General features: G+C 42.6%; 1 protein-coding gene across 1 annotated transcript; it reads right to left on the minus strand.

Moving 5' to 3' along the window:
• Positions 1 to 11,250: 11,250 nt before the first annotated feature.
• On the minus strand, positions 11,251 to 12,126 carry LOC145390199 (uncharacterized). Its single transcript, XM_080265208.1, has 2 exons — positions 11,984 to 12,126; positions 11,251 to 11,722 (listed from the first exon to the last, which is right to left on the minus strand). Exons 1-2 carry the CDS (start codon positions 12,124 to 12,126, stop codon positions 11,251 to 11,253), a joined length of 615 nt encoding a protein of 204 aa, XP_080121334.1.
• Between the last annotated feature and the right edge of the window lie 11,307 nt (positions 12,127 to 23,433).

The raw sequence follows: 23,433 nt of genomic DNA on the forward strand, positions 1-23,433 counted from the left end.
GGATGACTAGGTGGCTCTGTTGGTTTGGTAAGGGACTTGCATTAAGAGGGACGACGTGGAGAGGTGGATTCGAGCCCCGCTGATTACCACTGAGTGTTGTTGGTTCACGCTTACTGGCTAACAGTCAGACCTTCACCATACTACACTACCAACAAATTCCACTTCACCTTCTGTGCTTTGTGTCTGTACTACCCTCTTCTTCACCTGTTATCACTGTCCACTACCACTATCTTCTGTTTCACCATCTGTGCTTTGTATCTATCCCACACTACTGCTAATCCCCTTATGACCTATGGTCGTCAGAGTGAGGAGGATGTAGGGAGACACTGAAATTATATCAAACTGCACTCTAAGTAGTATTTGGACAGGTACCGGTACAAATTCTTCACGTCCTCAGTTCCCTGTTACTAATACTACATATTCATCTTCCCCGTCATTGATTTGTTATTTTGGTCCTCGCCTCTACAGGGGACGTGGCCTCACAAAGGAAGGTAGTGCTTGTGTGGCGGCAGGGAGAGACAGAGAAAGAAACGGAATAGACAGCGGGGTCCACAGGATGTCACATCTAGCGCGGCCCGTTAGCAAGTGCAGGTCCCTAAATCATACACCGCCACCCCTCCCACACCACACACTGGGCTGGGGTTGGACCTCAATGCACGCAGCCCACTCCACTTAATAAGGTAACCACAGTCATCCCTCTTCGACTTCTTTTTCAGACGTCTGCTTATTACTAGGTTCAGTACGGTTACTATTTCTCCCACCATCTAGCGATTTAATTTTTCCCATCACCCTGCTATTCTATTTTTCCTATCATCTAGCGATTTTATTTTTCATACCACCTAGCGGTTTTCTTTTTCTTAGCCAGGCAATTAGAATTTAGCTTTGGAAACAACTCTTGTAATGAAGGTATTAAGGCAGCCACAACCTACCAGACCTCAGTGAGACCTCTGTGTAGGAATCCTGTAGCGTGGGAATACATTGGTTTCTGACACCCTTCTCTGTTCAATAATTCTGTCCAATTGAAAGGTCTGGTAAACTACATCTTGCTTGATTCGTTCTTTTGACCCTTAGTATTAGTGTATTGGACAAACCACTACCATCTTGTGAGACAGTAGCGAAAAAAAAAAATAATAATAATCAAATACGATAATGCATCAGGGATATATCGTATGTCCAGGCATCTCTAAATGAACGGATCTTGAATTTGACTTTTTGTTGTATTGATTTTTTTTTCTCTCTTTCTTAGAAAGAAAGGTTTGCGGGCTTAGCCTTTGATTCCTTCTTCCGTGCATTAAAAAAAAAGTGTCGGTGACCTCACAGTGGAAAAGTGAAACCATATGAGAAATGAATCCAGTTTGAGAGTAGCTAAGCATTGATAATTTTCAGTAATTTCAAAATAAAACGAGATATTTCTTGATTTCTTGATAAGGTGTTCTCTCAAAATTCCCTCGTACTTTCAAACATTTTTCTGAAAGGAAATCCTATAATAAGTAACAATGTATACAAGTGTGGTTAAATCTGTAAAAATAATAGCTCAGTGTACCAGCAGTACCGATACACACACACACACACACACACACACACACACACACACACACACACACACACACACACACACACACACACACACACACACACACACACACACACACACACACACACACACACACACACACACACACACACACACACACACACACACACACACACACACACACACACACACACACACACACACACACACACACACACACACACACACACACACACACACACACACACACACACACACACACACACACACACACACACACACACACACACACACACACACACACACACACACACACACACACACACACACACACACACACACACACACACACACACACACACACACACACACACACACACACACACACACACACACACGCAATTTTCCTTTACCTGTGCATCTTACCTTTTTATCTCAGCCCTTCAGATAGTAGAGGACAATATCATCTGGAAAGTATGAGCAAATGGAGATCTTAATAAATTTTTCCTGCCTTTAAACCACCTATTGTGTAAATCATAAACTTTCAGAATTCAATATCTGGGCTTGGTTGGGCAGCTCTCACTCTCACTGAGGCGGAATGGAAGCATCGAAAATTTCCCAACGTCATTTACTTTGTGCTATCGTGGGTCAGTGCCTGCTTCCTCTCCCACATTTTCCATCGAACGAGGAAAAAATTTAAGTCAAGGAATGAGAGTCTCTCTGTCAGTTGGAGTCAGTCAGGCAGAACACACACACTCGCACGCACACACACACTCGCACACACACACACACTCGCGCACACACACTTCCCATTGCAAATATCACTCAAGCAGACTTACAGGCAAATTTGGGAATTATCTGAAAGCAGATCAGGCTTTTTCTTTTTCTTTTCCATCGTTTAGTGGTTTCAAAACGAAGACTTTGGATCTCTGACTGCCATTTAGAAGACGTACTCTACCCCTAATGTTTTTAAATCGAGGTGGATGGTTTTCCATCTAGATGTAGGCGAGCATTAAAGACTGGTGAGTGAATATATGTGTGGCCCATTGCACTGGACGTTTGTTGGTAGATTTTTTTTTCTTCCCTACACCTGTTTCTTAATCCTCTCGATCGCATTCATTAATGGGAAATAGGATGATGTTTCCGGTGATTAGATACAGTAGTTGGTTATTTATATACTGATTGGTAAGTGGATGGATTTGTTGCTCTCTTCATTGGTCGTTGCTGATAATTCCCTTGTCTCAGTGTTTCTTGCTTCTAGTCCTGGATCCGCCCCACCCCATTTATGAATGGGAAATTAGCAAGATGATGGGTACCGCGTGATTATGATTGTGATGATGATGCTAATGTCGTTGATAGAAATGGTGATGGAGACGAAGATAATGTAGTTGATGATGATGATGATGATGATGGTCATGATAAATGATGATGAAAATGACAGATGATGATGGTGATAAGTGATGATGATGGTGATGACAAATTCCTCAACCAGTTCCATTCTTTAAGTTCCTGTATTTGAACACAAGAAACTGGGAACCATATCCAGACACCATTATCTTCTGGCACTTGTAATTTTAAAAGCAATTTGTCTCCCTGCAAGTTTTAATATTTCTTTAATGTGTTCGACTTTGGGCAAAGGCTTCAGGGCCTATTTCTCGGGGGTATTAGACCATCGCAAGGACCAGTAGTCCTCCTACACCTCCACATGCCACCATTTCGGCGCTTACACCCACCGTCCGTATTGAATATATGCTAGGGCTGTCTCTTACAGGACTGGTGTACTGTATTTGCGGGAGTATATTTACTGCGAGGAAGGCTTTATTAGTTTACCCTTAGTATCTCCAGAAGAGTTATTATTATTATTATTATTATTATTATCATTATTATTATTTTTGCTAAGGAAAGGCTTTTCGATCTGAGGGGTTAGATACTGCCTTCATTTTTTTTTTAATAGACCTTCCTAAGTTTAAAATAAAAATCGTCTAGCAAGAGAACCGGTAGGAATAAACTGTTATAAGCCTGGTCGTAGTGAAATTTAATTTTCATTTTGAGTGGAGAAAAAATAAGGGGAGAGCTTCCAGTCGGTCGCATACTTGGTCTGCAACCGACAGATCTCGGGTTCGTATCATGAGCTAGATTCCACATATCCAAAGCCATTACCTAGAACGGAAAATATGTACCCAGATGGAAGGCGAATATTGCGTGTCGTATTTTTGGGCAGTGTGTGGGTGCTTGTCTTGTTATGGTGCGAAGCGTTTTTTTAATTTTTAATAACGTTCTGAGGTGGCAGGAATAAGACAAACGTTTCCATCGTATTGAAGAGTTAGTCCAGCAGAGAATATTATTATTTACTCGTGCCCTCTCTATTAAAGGAGTTAGTAATATATAGTATCAGTAAGAGGAACAGTAAATAGTACAGTGCAGTCAAGACAGGTAAAATATTTCCTCGGAGAAGATTGAACTTAAGGTAAGAGATAAAACACTGGATTTTCCCCCACTCGATCTCAAAACACAGCAGGTGTAAAAAGAGGAGGTTGAGTGATCGAGTGAGTGAATGTGCGTGCATGCATGGGCGAACTTGAGGGTGTGAGAGTACCTGAGTTCGTGAGTCAGTGAGTTTGTGTGAGAGAGTGATGGAGAGATCAGGCTAACGAGGCAGAGGGAGTGAGTGCGTGAGTGGCTGAGTGAGAAGCCTTCACTTCCCCTGCTGGTCTTCATGCCTCCCTGCCCCTCTGACGAATCTGCCTCAAGGGAATGGGTGCAGGGAGAGAGTCGGTCTTGCACCAGGGATGTAACTTACAGTCCTTGTATCCTGGTACCAAATTCATGGACAAACTTGTGATACATTGACTCGCATAACTCATATTTGGATTTGCAGGAACGAAAAGGAAACTGTGTATGGGGTAGGGTTGAGTGTGTGTGTGTGTGTGTGTGTGTGTGTGTGTGTGTGTGTGTGTGTGTGTGTGTGTGTGTGTGTGTGTGCTTGTGAGGACTTAATACGGCTCTCTTTGCATGACTCACTGAATGCATAACCAAAATATGTGAGTGTAAGAGCGTGTTTGCCTATCGCCTGTGTGTATGTGTGAGTTAGTGTAATGGTGTTGTGTTTGGAACTTGTACGGAACGAACACAATGGTACACTCACACGCTCTGTATCAATAGCGCTTAATAGTGTACATTAGATTCCAACAGCAAGGAAAATAGACTGACGCTGCCATATCAAAGGCTTCGCAAACATCAAGTGTATTAACAACTGCAAGACAAACTGGAAACAATAAAGTGATTTATGTTGATGTGATCTGTATTTATACTCGTAACTCAGGCACACACACACACACACACACACACACACACACACACACACACACACACACACATATTCCTTGATATTCCCATGCACACTCAAAATCATTCATTGACTCATACTCACTGAAACACAGTCATATTTACTCCCACACACACACGCACATTCACATCTACACACTCACTCACCCACTCACACTCACACACTTATTTTCTCACCCTCACTCTCAAACTCACTTCGACTCACCAGCTGGCACTTGCACTCGCTCTCATTTACACATGCTGAACCCCCCCCCCTCTCTCTCTCTCTCTCACCATGGTAAAATTCCCACAGGTCGGAGCACGATAGAAGGTCCTTAAGGTAAAAAGTCTCATTTATTTTACCTTTATTTTCATCGAAGTGGAGTGAAGAGGAAAAGCACTTACCGGCCATTTCTTCTTCTCCTCCTCCTCCTCCTCCTCCTCCTCCTCCTCCTCCACCTTCTCCTCCTCCTCCTGCTCTTCTTCTTCTTCTTTTGCCATCCTCTCTTTCTTTCCTTTTTTTTATAGTGCAGTGGTTAGCACATCCTGCATGCAACTTGAAGAGCCGGGTTTCAGTTGGGATTTTTATTGCAAGGGAATTATTTGGGTTAGAGAGAGAGAGAGAGAGAGAGAGAGAGAGGAGGCCATAATGACGCTGGTGCAGATGATTAATTTAAAGCTAAATCCTCGCTATCCTTTTTCTTTGTTCTATTTATCGGTTTGTTTATCTGTTGCCTGTCACCTCATTCTGTAGGGATGATCTTACAAGGAAGCATATTCAGGCTTTTCTGTATCTACTCAGTAACGACCCCCTCTCTGCTTATGACACACTATCCACTCTTAATTTCACACTTTCTCACCCTTACACACTCTCACCCTTACACAATCTCACCCTTGCACACACTGTCACCTCTCTCATCCTTAAACACAATCTTACACACATTCTTATCCATACACACACATTCACCCTTACACACTATCTCCTCCTAATTAAACACTCTCTCAACAAACACACACACACACACACACACACACACACACACACATGCTTACACTATCACCCTTACACACACACTCTCTTACACACACTCACCATTACACACACCACATACACACGCTCATTCTTACCTACATACACTTTCACCCTGTGTCTCCATCTCATTTTTTTTTGTGATTCCGCAGCTAGAACTCCGCATTCTTTATTTTTACGTGCCTATTATAATGGTATTTTCTGCCGTCTTTCCTTGTTCCTTGATCCCCTTAAGTAAGAGGAAGTTATTTTATTATTTATTTTTGTTACTGCAGAGCTATCTTTTTTGTCTGCAAATCTCAGTTGTTCTTCGTGTTTCCCCTGTCTTCCTCTCCCAGTCTCCTTTTATAATCTTATCCTAATCAGTTTTTTATCATAATCCTAATCCTGCTGCCTTACACTTCTTCCCACACATTCTTTCCTGTGTCCAGTCTTTTGTTCTTCACCCGTTCTTCGTCATTCATTTCTTCATTGCCTGGTCTCAAAATCAGCTCCTTATCCTAATCCTGCTGTTCTGCTTATGTCCTTTCTTTCCTTTTTCTGTCGCCGTTTACCAGTCTTCCTTGTTTATACCATATCGTGATCCCAGCCTTACTTAGATAGATAGATGAAAAGATACTGGTAGATAGATATGTTTTGTCTCAACTCTTCCTTCGTCGTTTCGTTCCAGTCTCCCGTCCATAATCCTGTTTTTTTGTTTTTGTTTCTGCCCAGGATTTTTTTTTTTTTTTTTTTTTGAAGGTGGCTTATTTTGGTTGTGTCTGTCTGTTAGCAACATTATGAAAAAAATCTTTCAAAGGAGTTGCACTACATATGGAATAATGGCAGGGACCGTCAGAGGAATAAATGATAAACTTTAGGTCATGAGGGTCAAAGGTTGAAGTGAAAAGGAAGATGGTGATGACGTGGCAGAGGTATGCAATCTCAGGTGTTCTTGTTTCATCTCTTTCTCTCTGTCTTTCCTGTCTCCTGTCGTCCAGGTTTCCCTTCTTGATTCCAGTCTTTTTGCTAATCCTTCTGTATCCCAGTTTTATTTCTAATCTTTCTCCCGTGTTTCGCTTACTATCTTTGTCCAGTCTTATTAATCCTTCCCTTCCTCCTTAAATAATCCTACATCCTTTCCGTAATCCCTCCATCCCCACCCCCCTCAGCCGCCACCCACTTGATAACACCTGGGTACACCTTATCCTAATCCCAGTGCTAATTACAATTCTGAGTCAATTAATCTCCATTTGTTTTCTTGTCTTTCTTCTGTATTTTCATCCTTTCATTGTCTTATCTCTCTCATTCCTTTATCCACCACACACACACACACACACACACACACACACACACACACACACACACACACACACACACACACACACACACACACACACACACACACACACACACACACACATTCCTTTTATCCTCTCGTTTGTGTTCTGTCTACTGTCTTTCCTCTGTCCTATCGTTCCATCCCCCTCCTCCTCCTTATCCTCTCTCTCTTCTCCCTCCATCTTTCATCTACCCTTCCTTTCCCTCCATCATTTCTTCCTCTGTCTTTCCTCTCCTTCGTCCCCCATATGGTATGGCTCTCTCCCTTACCATCTCGTCTTAACCTTCCCTCTTACACTAATCCAAAGTCTTTACACACTCGTCTTGTATCAGTCTTCTTCCCATATGCCAGTCTTAATCCTAAACCTAATACTCCTTCCATATTCCTCCATATGTTCTGTCCTTCCCCTCTTCTCGTGGCCTTCAATTCCTTCCCACACTCTCCATCATCCCCTCCCTGCTTCTTCCTTCCTCCTCTTGTTCTCTCAGTCTTTCCCCCAACTTCTATCCCTCTGTCTGCCCACTTTTTTAACGTTTCTTCAGTGTTGTCGTCCTCTCTTCATTCCTTCTGTCCTTCAGTGTTTTGCATCCTCATTTTTCATTCCGCACATGTTTTTATATAGTGGTCCTTTTTGTCTTATCGAATTCTGCTTTCTTAACCCATATCCTTACCATACTGTTCCCCATGTGCTTTCCTGTCTTTTCCCTCTTTCTCTTCCCAATCGTCTCTGCTCATCCTAGTCCAGCGTCTTGTCCTATTTTTCTCCATCTGCCCTCCTGTTTTTCCTGTCCTCTCCTTTCTCTTTAAATCCTAATCTCAGTTCTTGTCCTATTCTCCATCAGTTCTGTTCTGTCTTTCCTGTTCTCTCCTCCCTCCTTAAATTCGTCCCGACCCCTACATCACCCCACCCCACCCCATCAGCGCCCACACCCCACCATTCCCCCCCCACATCACCCAAACCGTGAGAACACCCAGCCACTCGAGCTGAGAGCAAACACACCCCTTGGCAAAACTGGACCGACAGCAAAAAGCTTGGGAGCCACGACATGTCAACAAAAGGCATAACGAGAGTGAGAGCGAGGTACCCCCACGAAGGCAGGTCACTCGGATTCACAGCCACATTTACCTTCTTTCCACTTCTTTCTCTGTCAACTCCTCTTTCCCTCAGTCCTCCTCCTATCCCTCCTTCCATCCCAACCATTCTTTCCCATCTCTCCTTCCTCAGTTCTTTATATTATTGTTCTTTCTTCATCAGTTCTTTATCTTATCGTTCTTTCTTCTTCAGCTCTCTCCCTGACTTTCCTCCATTCTCAGACTCATATTTGCCCTCATGCTTTCGTCATCATTTTCTTTTCCCCAGTTTTCAACTCCCCTTAAGCTTTCCTCTGTTCGTCCCCAGTCCTTCATCTGTCCTCTCACCTCTCCTTATGTCTCTTCCTCCACCCGTATGTTTACAGACACTCATCATTCCCACCACACACACACACACACACACACACACACACACACACACACACACACACACACACACACACACATGGTCGGAGTAAGTCTAGTATTAAGTTCCGGAGTGCAAGACAGTTTTATTGAGCTATAGGAGCCTGAGAGAACTACAGGTAAACTCTGGAACTGTCTCCCTCTGTCTGTATTTCCTACTGCCTGTGATTTCCAGTGTAGGTAGGTAGGTAGGTAGATGGGCAAGTAGTATGGTTAGTAGGGAGGGAGTGGGTAGGTTCAGTAATACTCCCAGTCCTTCATGTATGCAGCAGGTCAACTCTGGAACTCTCTGACCCTGTATTTCCTACTGCCTATGATCTCCAGTCTTTCAAACGCAATGTGTCCAGGCATCTCGAAATGAATGGATCTTGAATTTGGCTCTGTTATCTTGTTTTTGTTTTTTCTTATAGGGAACAATTTGCGGGCTCCTGGCCTTTGGTTCCTTCTTCCTTGTATAAAAAAAAAAAAAATTCTGTTCGGAATAATTCTTAACTTTCAGATCCAGGTAGTGACAGGTGATCTTGTTTAATTTAGAGAGAGAGACATGAGACTTGGAGAGGTGCTATACTCTTTTCATCTAACGTGGCCTAAAATTGCCATTTCTCCACCTTGAACACCGAGTTGTAACAATATATCAACACTAGAATATGATGCCAGTCACAATGAAGTGCTGTGGAAAGGATGTAGTGCTGTAGTATTGCCTATTTCGCCACTGACCTACATAAATGGTGCAAAGGTCAAATATCTGAGCCAGGTTAAAGTAGAAAGAGTATAGTGAATATGTATATGTTAATCTGGGCTCAGGTTGGCCGTGGGTTCCTGTACGGGCTTCAGGATTTACCAGAATTGGGTAAATCATAGTCGAGTGTGCGTCTCCTGAAGAAAAAATTATCCTGTAAATATTCCGGGTGTTTGCTGTTGGTAGAGATATTAGCAGAAGCAAAAATGTTATGATAAACTTCCAGTAATATCGCCCCTTCACAGCCTTTACTTTTGGTGTTAATAATAATAATGCAAGACGAACATATGCTTAAAGTAAATATTGCTGTTATTGTTTTTGGTGAAGGAATATAGCAGAGGGAGAAAATGTTATGATCAGTATGCAGTGATATTGCTCACACCGCAGCTTTCCCTTTAGATGTAAAAAAATAGTAGTAGTAGTAGTAGTAGTAGTAGTAGTAGTGGTGGTAGTAGTAGTAGTAGTAGTAGTAGTAGTAGTATTAGTAGCAATAATAATAATAATAATAATAGCAGTAGTAGTACTAGTAGTAGTAACAATAATAATAATAATAATAATAATAATAATAATAATAATAATAACAATAATGATAATGATAATAATAATAATAATGATAATAATAATAATAACAATAATAATAATAATTAATTATAAAAATAATGATAATAATAATAATAATGATATTAATAATAAAAATAATAATAATTATAGCACAAGACAAACATCAGGTAAATATTACACCTGTAGTTCTCAGTGAAGGAATATAACAATGGAAAAGTCATAAGATACCAATGCTGTAATATCACCTTTCACCACAACTTTCCCCTCAGGTGTGGAAAAAAGAGTACAAGCCAAACACACGCTGTACATTCCGTATTGAGTTTTCACACGGGGCAGTCGCCTCTCCAAATCTGACCATCATTTTTCCCTACACACGTGAAATTCTTGCTTCCAGACGGCTACGAACTGCGAAAATCTCTTTATGTAGATTTTTACTTGCGTCACAAGATTCCTTAAATTCGTGTTTGTGTATGTTAATGTCATACTTTAGTCTGAAATATTTGCTCCTGTTTCTGCATCCCATTGGAATGTTAAAGGGAAATGGAATGATATTGATGATGATGAGGAGGAGGAGGAAGAGGAGGAGGAGGAGTGGGAAAAAGAAGAGGAGAAGGAGGAAGATGAGAGTTAGGAGGAAATAGAGTTGATGATGATGATGATGATGATTATTATTATAGTATTACATTATTGCAGTGCACTAATAAAGATTTCTTAAAGAAAAGTAGAGTAGTAAAGACAAAAACAGACAGCAGCAGACCTAAAGGGGCTTTCACACATTCAGGAGTCGGACGAAGAATCATTGCGAGTTGCTGCTCTTGAGACACTCAGCACTCTACTCCTGACAATTCCTCTATAGTCCTACGGTCTCTCGGCACTGTCTCGGGACTCCTCACGCACTCCTGATGTTTTTGACATGTTCAAAATTTTGCGAGAACTGCAAAGAATTTTTTAAAACTTCAAGCGCATACCTAAGGCGTTCGTGACTATTCTTAGCAACTCATAGCTACTCTCAACGGAAACTTGTATCAAAAAACCTTTGCGAGTTGCCAAGAATCGTTGTGAGTAAGAGTAGCTAGGAGTCGCTAGGAGTTGGTAAGAGTGGCAAGGAGTCTTCCAAGAGTATGTAGGAGTTTCACAGGAGTGCTCAGAAGTTTCGTTTCGTTTCATCTACGAGTTACGAAGAGTAGCTAATAGTTATCTATGGCTACGAATATGCCAAGGGCATGGTAAAAGTGAGGTGAGAGTCACTGCGAGTCACTGCGATGTACGAAGGCATCATGGCCAATCACGAAGAATGGTACAGGTGTGTCATAACCAGGGAGAGGCTCAGGTTCAGGCAGGCCAAGGGTGTTAATTTCCGGAGCTTCACTGAATGCAGTGGAAGAGACAATTCCAGCGTGGAAGAAACATCCATTTGTACCAACATCAACGTACAAGAATTTGTAGTCCGCATCCACCAACACCAAGAGCACAATGGAGTGGAATCCCTTGTAGTTGTAGCATTGGGCTGCACCACTGGGGGGACATGTGATTGCAATATGCTTGCAATCCAAGGCACCGACTGAATGGTGGAAATTCCATTTGTTGGAGAAAAGGGAAGCCACCTCCTTCCACTGTTCCAGCGTTGTGGGGCAGGCCACAACATCCTTCAGGAACTCTGCAATGATGGCCTCACAGGTCTCGGGAATGAAAAGTGAGATGGTATTGTGGGCCACTCTGAAGCCATAGTAAAGGGTTTTGTAGCTATCTCCAGTCGCCAGGTAGCGTAGAGTGATGGCAAACCTCAACCCAGGTAACTATGACTTCCCCCTGAAGGTGTCCTGCTTCTCGATACGGGAACCAACCCTTTCCAGCAGTTCCATGAACATGTTGTCATCCACTCGAAGAAAATTCCTGAAGCTATGGGAGTCCTCTAATTTCAACTAATCAATAAGTTTCTCTCACTGACCGTACATAAGACGTTGTAGCAAGCATAACCTGCTCCAAAGGGTTCTTTTCTTTTGCTTCCTTTTCTTCTTGTCAAGTAACAGCCTACATATTGCCACACTGATGTCGGCCGCTTCACATGCCAAATCCACCTGCAGCTTCTGTAGTTTCAATTCGTAGGCACCTCCGACCATGGTCGTTGGGGATACGTAGGTCTATGATGAATGCAAGCTCGCTATTGAGTGAGTAGTCCACCTACATCACATCCTGTAATCTTTTGTTTTTTCGCCCGACACAACTGACAGACTCGCATCAAATTCTTGATGGTCGTAGGGCACTCGTAACTACTCTAGTGGGGTCCTAGCTACTCCTAGCTACTCTTAGCTAATTATGGGTACTCGTAGACCTTTACGGACCATTTGGTTCATCAATGCGTAGTGACGCTTAGCTACTCACAGCGCCGCCAAGGGAACTTGTAGCAATGCGTAAGTTATGCGTAGCCACTTGTAGCGCCCACCTGGCGCACTCCTAGATTGCTGGGGCTGGGATTCACTAACATGGTCGTAATTTCAGGTGCCTGAGCAAGATCTTGCACCTCAGATTACGCACTCCTGTGGCGCCGTATCTCTCACCAGAGTTTGGTATTCACTAAGATTTTTACGGCACTGTACCCCGGTCGTAAGTTGTACGTGCCTTAAATCGGCCGTCACCAGCTGATTTCTGCTCAGCCAATGACAGAGAATCTTACAAGTGAGGCTTTGTCATGATCAACCAATCATGGAGCGAACCCTCATATCAGCTGTTAGTCTCCCTAATGTAAACACAAGCACAGAGGGAGAGCATGCACGACACACACAACAGTCCTCAACCCAACAGAAGGAAATGACATCAGAAACTAACTCGCATAAGTTCTTTTAGCGAAATATATAGTGGAAATAAAAACTCCAAGTCCAACAGAACAAAACGAGAAACGTCCTAACCTTTCAAGTGACGAACTCTCAGTCGTATTTCTTTACTAGCCGGTTCTTTAGCGCGCAATCTTACCATACCCAGTGGATTTGTGCTATCATACAGTGTATGCCTGTATGTGTGTTAATGTGTGCAAATGAATATTACCGAATCTTGCTCAACACATTGAAAGGAGGATTTCGTTTCCCAACTTCCCAACTGGATGCTGGGTTAGGTTAGTTTAGGCTGGGTTGGGTTAGGTTAGATTAGGTTAGGTTAGGTTGGGTTCGGCTGAATAAATTATTAGGTACAGTTAAGGTAGGTTAGGTTAGGTTTAGTTAAACACTTAGGGTAGGCTGTTTCCTTCCACAATTACTAATATTTCCGATCATATTGTCATAGTCATGTTATGGTTATTATTCATTTGCACATCAAATGAGGCCTTAAAACACTCAGATGAACTAAAAAAAAACTATCATGAAAAAAAAAAAAAAGGAAACGACAATAATGGAAATATTTACCCTCTTAGTTTTGATTAATGAAGTCTCCAAAACAAAAACAATTTTTTCCTCACTAGACACAAACATTTCAAAGAAAGCAAAGATGCTAGCATGGGAAACTATTACCTATAGGGTGAATAGTGTTAGCAGAGTGAACAGGGAGAGCAATGAAGTGAGGAAGAAATTTCGTGATTTCAGGTCACAAGTTAGGGGAAGGCAGCCAAGGCAATGAGGCAGGCAAAGAAAACTTTAAGTATAAAAAAAAAAAATGCATATTTCTGTTGTTAGTTACATAGTGCCTGTGAGGATGTAAGCTGTTTGTTCTAACTTACCATATCAAACAAACCTAATCCATTCATGAGGCGTTACTGGTAGAGGTAGGGTTTGATTATAACACTTTGGTTAGCTTGATCATAAAGTCTAAAACTAAGAAGTCATTTCATTTTTTGGGGCGGAGGGAGGTGGGTTATGTTTTGGGCATTAATGACTAAGAATCATTTGGTATTGTAAGCAGTTACCTTAGAAAAACTTCTTATATCCCAAAGGATAAAATTGATCCCATAAATCAGTAATAATTTTGCTTTGGTCTCATGTTGAGCATTCATATTGTTAAAGAAGTCATTCCTTTTGATTTTCCTTGTTACCTTATCCAGTATATTGATGCATGAAATGGTTTGTATCGCATAGGCTTTGTTTGGGTATTGTTGGTTAGGTTTACTTAACACCTTAATTCCACTGCCATGTCTGATATAAAGTTATTGTCTTCATATAGGTTTAATCACCTTAGTATATCAAACCGTCATTGTTTAGCACATCCATTATCAACCATGAACTGCCAAAAGTCTGATTTTGGCATGTCGTGGAAACCAATAACACCGTTGCAAATGCTCATCAGTGCACATGGAGAGGGACAAATGGGTCTCTGAACCTTCTCTCTCGACGTAAATGTCGGTAGAGCTAAATTCATAGCCACAAGCCCCATCCGTTGTACAGTAAACAGCAGCAGCTGACTGCGCCCAAGCGGCCCCAGTGAGAGGCTTTCCCGGTGGCATGTTTATTTTTGACACATCTCATATTACCTTGCAAAGAAATAAGTATTGCCAGAGTTATTCGCAGCACTAAAAACGATTATGGCACATCTTTTATCTTTTATGTCTGTTCAATTTCTTCTTTTACGTGACGTTGATTAGAAGTGAAAGAGGGACAAAGAGGCAAACGATAGGCCGAGAAGTTGCAGTACTTGATAAACACACTGACTTCTGGGTTGTGATGTAGATTAAGGTATGTCCCCCAAGCGCTTAACTTCAGGCGCCAGATCTTGGTGCAAAGATGGCGGCGCCCATGCTTAGTGAATGACTGATTCTGCTCTCAGCACCGTATCTTTACGCACCGTTAGGAGATCCGGGCACCTTAAATGCTTAGTGAATCCAGTCCCTGGATTCTTGGCAAAATTGACAAGAATCCACGAGGAGTCTGAACTCTTTTTATGCAATCTCTTCGTCCAACTCCTGAATGTGCAGAAAGCCCCTTCAGAAATTTTTTCAGCAACCTTTCCTTCAGTACGATGACGTCTCTCTTCTTCACGGTGGTGGTGTGTGGTGGTGACAGTGTTTGGTGATGGTGGTGATGGTGTGGTAGTGGTAGTGTGTGATGGTGGTAGTTGTGCTAAAGTGGTACATGGTGCAGTAGTATGTGATGGTGATTGGTAATGATGGTAGTGGTGGTGGTGGTGGTGGTGGTGGTGATGGCGATAGAAATGAAAGTGGTGTGGTCAGTGATGGTGATAGTGGTGATGATATTATTGGTGGTGATGGTAGTGGTGTTGTCGATAGTAGTGACTGCGGTAGTGGTGATTATGGCAAGAAGGTAGTATTAATTATGATATTAGTGGTGATGGTGTTAGTGGTGATTGTGATGTGTCGTAGTGGTGGCAGTGGCGATAACGTGGTCGTGGTGATGAGTAGTGATAATGTGTAGTGGTGATGGTGAATGATAATGTGTAGTGGTGATGATGGTGGTTGTGATGGTGGTAATAGTGTGCTTAGTGGTGATGTTAGTAAAGTTTTGATGATGATGGCAGTGTAATAGTGGTGGCAGTCGTGGTGATAGTGATGCTGGTGATAGTGGTAGTGGTGATGGTTGCGACGGTGTGTATGATAGTGGTGGAGGTGGTGGTGGTGGTGATATAACTTCTAGTGATGGTGGCTGTGGATGATAAAGTTTGTAGTGATGGTGGTAGTGGTAATTGTGGTAGTGGCGGTGGTGGTGGTAGATGTGTAGTGCTCATGATGGTAGTAATAATGGTACATAATGTGTTGTGGTGGTGGTAGTAATTGTGATGATGATGGGGTAATAATGGTGGTAGTAATGCTTGTGAGTGTGTGTAGTGATCATAATGGTAATTGTGATGATGACGGTGTAGCAATTCCTGATAGTAATGATGGTGGTGGTGATGGTGATAGTCTGTAGTGGTGATGGTAGTTGTGATATTGGTTGTGATGATGATGGTGGCTGTGTAACAGTGGTGGTGGTAGTGATGATGATAGTGATAGTGTATAGTGATAGTGATAGTGGGGATAGTGGTAGCGGTGATAATGATGGTGTGTGTGTGTGTGTGTGTGTAGCAGTGGTGTTAGTGATGATAGTGACAGTGTGTAGTAGTGATGGTAGTGGTAGCAATAGCTGCAGTGAGAGTGATGATGATAGGAGGTGGTGGTTTTGGTGGTGGTATTGGTGCCAGTGATGATGGTTGTTGTTCTTGTTGACTTTAACCTCGGTCTCTCTGGCCGAGTAGACCTGTCAACAACAGGTAAGCAACTGCTTCTTTGGGTCGTTCTACAGAGACAGTGCCGTACATATTCTCTGTGTAGATATCCGGCGCCCCTTTGCAATAGACAGAGCCTTGCCAGGGTCGGACCAGAGTGATGATGATGACGATGATGATGGATGATGAGCGGTGGGGCATGTGTAAAGGGGTATATGTTGTCAAGCTGGGTGTTACAGGTATGCCGGTAAAGTGGTGATGATGATGATGATGATGATGATGAGTGGTGGGTCATGTGTAAAGAAGTACATGTTGTCAAGCTGGCTGGTAAAGGTATGCCGGTAAGGTGCAAGTCAAAGGTGGGCATAAAAAATGGATCGTGTGGTGTGGAGTGGGCACTTAGGAGTGTGGTAGGTGGTTGGGCAAAGTAGGGTGGAGTAGCCTACACCCTGTGAAGTTAGGTTTGGTATGAGAGGCAGTGTTGGCAGTGGGAAGATCCAAGTCCCACAGAAGTTCGATGTGGGAGGGTGGAAAAAGGGTGGGAAGGGTGGAGAGGAGTGGGTGGGAATGGTGGTGGTTGGTGAGGCAGGGTGGGGGGTAATACTCGTACATCCATGAATATGGGCGTTGTAGGTTGGTCAGTATGGGTGTGGCCATGGCTTAATTTATACATTTCTCTTAGGGGGAAAAAAGAACGACAAGCAAGTAATCATTCATTGCTCTCACGTACATAAGGTCTCAACGACTCACATAAAACCATTCCAGCTTGGATCTTAACGAAGAGAAAGAAATATAGAGGGAAGTATACTCAACCATTTATCACAAGACAACGTGACGTAAAAATGGGGTCAGCTACATCCAGAAATCGACAGTAGGTTCTTCTTAAAGCCCCAAAGAAAGCGTAATCTGTGGTATGTGCTTTGTGTGAGGCGGCGTGGCTAGGGGTTGGGTGAAGAGGGGTGGATGTGTGTAAGGGGTGGGGGATTGAGGAGAGGTGGATGGGTGTGGGTGTGGGTTTGAGTGTTGGGATGGTACCCGAGTCACGACCTGGTGTGAGGATGATGCATGGCGGTAATCAACTCAGGCCTCAGCACCGCTTAATGAAACGTCCTTTTGTGCCGCGATGGTCATGCGGTTTTTAGCTGAGCAGTTATCTCCTGGAGCGAAACTGTACTTCTCAGGGACGCGGGGTGTCATGCCTATTTTTGCATCTGCTAGATGATACTATTCAGCATAAGAATGGCTTTCAACCTTCTGAAGACTGAAATAGTAAACAAGTAAATCATCCAAGACATGACATGTGTAAATTTTATCTCTTGTTCAATTTTAGAGAATTAAATTCAGGTTAGGGTTGGCGTCCCATTATCAAAGTATTAATCAGGTATTTAGGACATGAGCTAACCATTTCCTGTTCTTGCTACCACCTGATGGTTGTATAGTTAACAGTTAAATGACGAAAGGCCACGCGTGAAAGCTGAATCTAATCGTCTGTGGTAGCAAGAATGAAAGTTAGTCTTTCTATCCTCGTCAGTAGGTTAAAGTAACTGGGAATACTTTTGACGGTATATTTCAGCCAACATTGGATAACGGAGACCATGTGTTTTATTTTTCCGACGAAAGATATCTTAATTACTACACTTTTGCTACGAGCACAGGATTTCCTTGAGTTTAGTTTCCTCCTCTCAGGGTTAAAGTAACGCCGCGAGTAACGGAGTGTATTTTCATTTTAAGCTGTTTGGTGAGCGAGTGGTGGTAGTGTGTGACGCTTATGTTGCCTAGAAAGTAAATTTGTCAAGAGCTGTATCTCCTCTTCACATTTCGTTGTGCGTTGGGAATAATACAGGGTGAAAGTCTTAAGCCAAAGTTATAGTGGCAAGAAAAGCTAAATCCAAGGGTGACCACACGGAAACTATCTTATTCTTGCCATCACTACGTCGTATTTATTCAGCTGACAGTCGCGTCTTGCCCTATATGAATTAAACAGAAGTAACAGTAGCAAGGAAAGCTAAATTAAGAGCAAGCACGTGATGTCATTTTTATTTCTGCTGCCTCCAAAAGTGATACAACAGCAAAGAAATCTACATTAACGGTGTGTATATGATGGCATCGTTATTCAAGCTGTCCATCTAACTGGACCTTCAAGAGGAGCTTATAAGAAGTACATTTGCATCTCTGGGCCGTGTTTCATAACGTGCTTTGTATGCCATTCCCAGATAATCCTTCCCTGACTAATCACCACGATAGCTTCTCTCCCTCGGGTTCACAGTCTCACGCTCCCCTTCACATCGATTTCTTTTCACTTTCATCGATCTGACACTGGTTTACTCGTACTCCTAATTATTCCCGGTCTAATCCTGCTTTTTCATACAACTAAGTGATAACTTTGGGGTTTAGTGTTCTTTGAAGAGGTACACAGACAGCTTTACATCTAGATAAGACAGTAGTGTAGGTTGGACAGAAAGCTTTATGCATTTAATGGAGACTAGGTTTGTGTATGTTTTTATTAAGAGAAGGGTGTAACCAGATAATTATCCACCCTACCAGACCCATGCATTAGGCACTGATTATATACAGTGGTATATATTTATAAACCAGTGTGGGTTTATGTACCACTGGGTACAGTTCTATAGGTAGGTTCTATAGAACTGGATACAGTTCCATAGTTAGCGAAGTGTTAATAGAGTGGCCACTATATATGATTTTTTTTTTTTTAAATGCTGGGAAGAAGGAACCAAAGGCCGCTGCCCGCAGTTATTGTTCCTTCCAAGAGAAAAACAAAATACAAGAGAGAGAGGCCAAATTCATGATCCGATCATGCCTTCGAGATGCCTGGACACACCGCTTTTGGAAACACTGGAGATCATAGGTAAGCAGGAAATACAGACAGAGGGAGACAGTTCCAGAGGGTGACCTGTTGCATAAATGAAGGGACTGGGAGTAACGGTTAACTCTTGCATTAGAGAGTTGGACAAAAAAAGGATGAGAGTTTGCTGCTAGATAGGTGCTGCACGCCCGTCGTAGAGGTGGAGGAATGCATGCAGACAGTTCGAGAGGAGCAGTGACCATTGAAGCAGCGATAGAAAAGAGTCCGTAAAGATGCAACAGTGCGATGAAGAGACAGAGGTTGAAGGGAGTCAGTAAGAGGAGGGGAGTTAATGAGATGAAAAGCCTTTGACTTCACTCCCTATTGAGAAGAGCTTTTGTATGTGGGGAACCTCCCCACACATGCAGAGTCGTACCCCAAACAGGGGCAGATATAACCCCTGTATAGAGTCAACAATTGTGCAGGGGTAAAGAAGGAACGGAGTCGACTTAGCACACCTAATCTCTTGGAAGCAGATTTTAGCAAGAGGTGTAATATGATCTTTTCCAAGATAAGTCCCTAGGAAATGAAAAACCCCAAGCTTGTTCAAGGATGATGCAGGATTAGTTAATCTGAATATTATTAAAACATAAGTTGGTATACCTGTGGAACATTTTGTCGGGTTGATAGGGTGTAAAATCCGAGTCTTCGATGCATTAAAAAATAACAGATTATTTTTAACCAAGTCAGAGATACGAACCAAGTCAGACATTAGGTGTGCTATAGCCTCATCCCTTTTGTTTGTTAAAGTAATCTGGTGAGATGGACGTTATGGGAATCGGAATGGAAAGGTGAAGGGTGGAGTCATCAGCGCATGATTGGATAGGGTTAGATGTACAGCTAAGAAAGTCATTGATGTAATGAAAAAGTGAAAAGAGATGGTGATAAGGACAGAGCTCTGAGGAACACCACTGTTGATAGATCTAGGAAAAGAGCGATGGCCGCTCTACAACAGCGGCTATAGAACGGCTAGAAAGGATGCTATAGATGAAGGCACAGATAGAAAGATAGCAATCCGTGAGAGAGCAGCTTAAAATTAAAGATTTATGCCAGACTCGACCGAAAGCGTTTGAGATGTCAAGTGGGGCGTAAATGGCAAAATTTTCGCCAAAGTCCTGAAAGGGGAGTGATGACCAGGAGTCTGAAAGGTAGGTGAGAAGATCGCCATGCGGAGAGTAGGTGTCAGCTTGCAGTATGTTCATTGGTCTGCCATCATTTCCTTTGAGATTCAAATTTCAGGGTACCATCAGTCGTCCTCTGAACTCCATTGCCAGGTCTGAGAAAGGAAGATTACCCCTAAGACAGACTTAATGTTATAGACACCATAGCAGCTGGACAAGAATAAGAGTCCTTTCCATTCGTGCCTGATGGAGAGTTGTTAGGTGAACTGTGGCTTTGAGGTAAGCCCCCACAATTATGGTTAATCCCTATTCAATGGCGTCTTGTGGACACTTTTTTTTTTTTATGCGAGTGAAGAATGAACTAAAGGCCGCGAGCCCGCAATTATTGTTCCTTCCAAGAGAAAAACAAAAGTCACGAGAGCCAAATTCAAGATCCGACTATTTCCTGAGATGCCTGGACACACCATGTTTGAAAGACTGGAGATTATAGGAAGGCATGAAACACTGACAGAGGGGAGACATGCCCAGAGTTGACCTGTTGCAGCAATGAAGGACTGGGAGCACGGTTAACTCTTGCATTAGAGAGTTGGACAGAAAAGGGATGAGAGTTTGCTGCTAGACCAAAGCTACGCGCCTGTCGTAGAGGTGGGAGGAATGCAAAGCAGACAGTTCAGAGGAGCAGTGACCATTGAAGTAGTTGGAGTAGAAAAGAGATAAAGATGCAAATATGCGACGAAGAGACAGAGGCCAAGGGAGTCAGTAAGAGGATGAGAGTTAATGAGACGAAAAGCCTTTGACTCCACCCTTTGATTTCCACCTGAATCAATGCCCACTTGAGTGGGTATTGATTCGGAAATAAACTTCTGCCCTGAGGTAGGCCACGATGAAGAAGCTAGTTCTTGTCCAAGCGTCCTGGCTTTGTCCCTTTTGCCTTCAGATATGTCTTCCATCTTGACTGTTTTGGAGAAGGTCATACGTACCAGAGGACACTGTTTTTAATTATGAAAAAGGGATCCTATGGGGAAACAGCCCAGGTGCGTTACCATGTGTTTCCAATATACCTTTGACTTCCGTCGTCCCTGCTGAATTCACTGCAGCAGCCCGTCGTGGTGGAACTGTTCTGTAGAGCTGCTGTCTTCAGAGCTCAGGTTGTTGAAACATGGGCCGACTTAGCTCTCTGGTAGTGTAGAATAAATTTTCTAGACTTGGCCCATCCGTAACTGAGAGAAAATAAACAGGGATAGTTGTTAGAATCTGAAAAGTTCCTTCCTTGTACCAGAGCTTCATGTCTGAGATCTTTGGGGAATACACCATGTGCTCTGGTACTTAATCTGAGACCCATAGGTGTCACTCTCTTGTTCTGACTTCTTAAGTCTGATCTTACTGTCATACATAATAGACTTTCTTTCAAAGTAATCTTATCCCCCAAACTAATATTCCACTCCTATATACTCACCATACTCTTATATTAATATCACGCTTTCATACTACTCTTGCTTTCAAACCAAAATTTAGAGAATTATTTTCATAATAGTTTGACTTTACAGATCTCATTCTCATGCTAATTTTTTCATTCCAACTTTCGTTCATATTATAATATCATACTTTGTTATTTCTCCTAACACTTCCCTGTTCCTTTAGCCTTCTTATAACCAAATCATACACATTCCAACGCATCTTCTCAAACCATCCACTTCATTCATTTGTATTCGTTCTTACAAAACTTTAACGCTAAAAATCTCTGTGTATTCATCCACCAACATCTTTTCTCACTTTTTTCCACTCCTCAGCTTCCCCTACATTCTCTCATTTTTCTTTTCCACTCTTTCGAACCTTTCCAATATCTATTCTCACTTATCATCACTTCATCCTCCCTCACATCTACGTTCCCTTATTTTTCACTCTCTTCCAACACCATTTCACGCTTGTCCCACACGTACTCTTTCGAATCTCCAATGCTATCCCAAAACAAATGTTGCTCCTAACATACCTTTTCTTCACTTCCTTTGTCTCTCTATCTATTAAGCAGACGCCTTAATCCCGTAAGGGTGGCCACAAACAAGTCTCCTCCATGTCGCCCTGTCCTCCGTCATTTCACTGCTCCCTGCTTGCAGCTCCCATCCCCTTCTCCCATATACCTCTCCACTTCTGTCCCTCTATCTCATCCTTTCACTTCTTCACTCTTTTATTTTCCACACTATCCCAGTACATATTCCCACACTTACCACACAGTTTTACTCTCTTCCTGTTGTTACTCTCTCATTTCCCACATTTTTCCAACACTTTCCCACCTTCTCACTCTCTTATTTACCACACTTCCCAACACTCTTCTTCACACTTCTTTAGACACTTCTGCACTCTTTCTCTGCTCACACTCTTCCAACACCCCTGTTTCCACTATTTCCATGCTTTTTTCACACCCGACATTATCAGCACTTTCTCACGCCGACCCACTCACGTTCTCACGAATCCTGCCAGCCATTCCTTCACCATCACTCGTGTATGCAAATGAACTACCACACATTCCCACTTTTATAAGTCCCCACCAAATAGTACTGGAGAATAGCCGCTGTCAGTTTCTCACAAGCATTTCTGTTTTGCGTGCATGTTGTTTGGTAATACCCTTTGTCTCTCTCTCTCTCTCTCTCTCTCTCTCTCTCTCTCTCTCTCTCTCTCATACACCTAAGCCTGGTGGTGTAGTGTCAGAGTACTGGAGTCGGGAGTGGGAGAAACAGTTCCAATCTCTCAGAGAGTGTTTTCTAGGTGTCAGCTGCCAGGGATGTAGGTCGGTATTTGGCCATACTTCTGCTGGACCAAGAGGAGATTTGTTGCCTGTGGATGGATGTGAGCCTCTTGGTCTTCATTACCTGCCTCAGTCTCTCAGGCACTGCCCTCAGCCTCCGCTAAATAGGCTGAGTGCTGGAGAGGTGGAGTGAATCAAGACTTACGTGGCTCCTTTTAGGTGTGAGGTCTATCAGTGAGTCTGAAAGGGCAATGAGAGTGGCAGAAGTCTTTTATTATCTCATTTTTAGATTTCATTGTATAAAAAATATATCAACTTGTCAAATTAATGATAGGGCTTATCATGTGAGGGTAATAGGACAAGACTAGTGTAAACACAGAAGTCATGCTTCTGTAGTTCATGCTTTGTTAAAGGTTGGTTACTTCAGCTGACAAGAGTTCGCAGAGTACACCTGACATAGTGGCCTAGTGCTGATACGCCGCTTGACATCCTAAGGCTGATGAGAAATATGGAAGAAGAAATGCGCATAAGAGGTATGAACATGTTACAGGTTTCGTATCTG

This window comes from Coenobita brevimanus, unplaced genomic scaffold (assembly GCF_032717465.1).
Source record: "Coenobita brevimanus isolate Jiangsu-jjx unplaced genomic scaffold, ASM3271746v2 jjx.HiC_scaffold_3502, whole genome shotgun sequence".
In the NCBI taxonomy this organism is placed as follows: Eukaryota; Metazoa; Arthropoda; class Malacostraca; order Decapoda; family Coenobitidae; genus Coenobita; species Coenobita brevimanus.

Coding starts and splice junctions, on each gene's coding strand:
- LOC145390199 (XM_080265208.1), bottom strand. CDS start 12,126: ATGGTCGGAGGTGCCTACGAATTGAAACTACAGAAGCTGCAGGTGGAT. Junction 11,723..11,983: donor AAAAGAACCCTTTGGAGCAG/GTTATGCTTGCT, acceptor CTATGGCTTCAG/AGTGGCCCACAATACCATCT.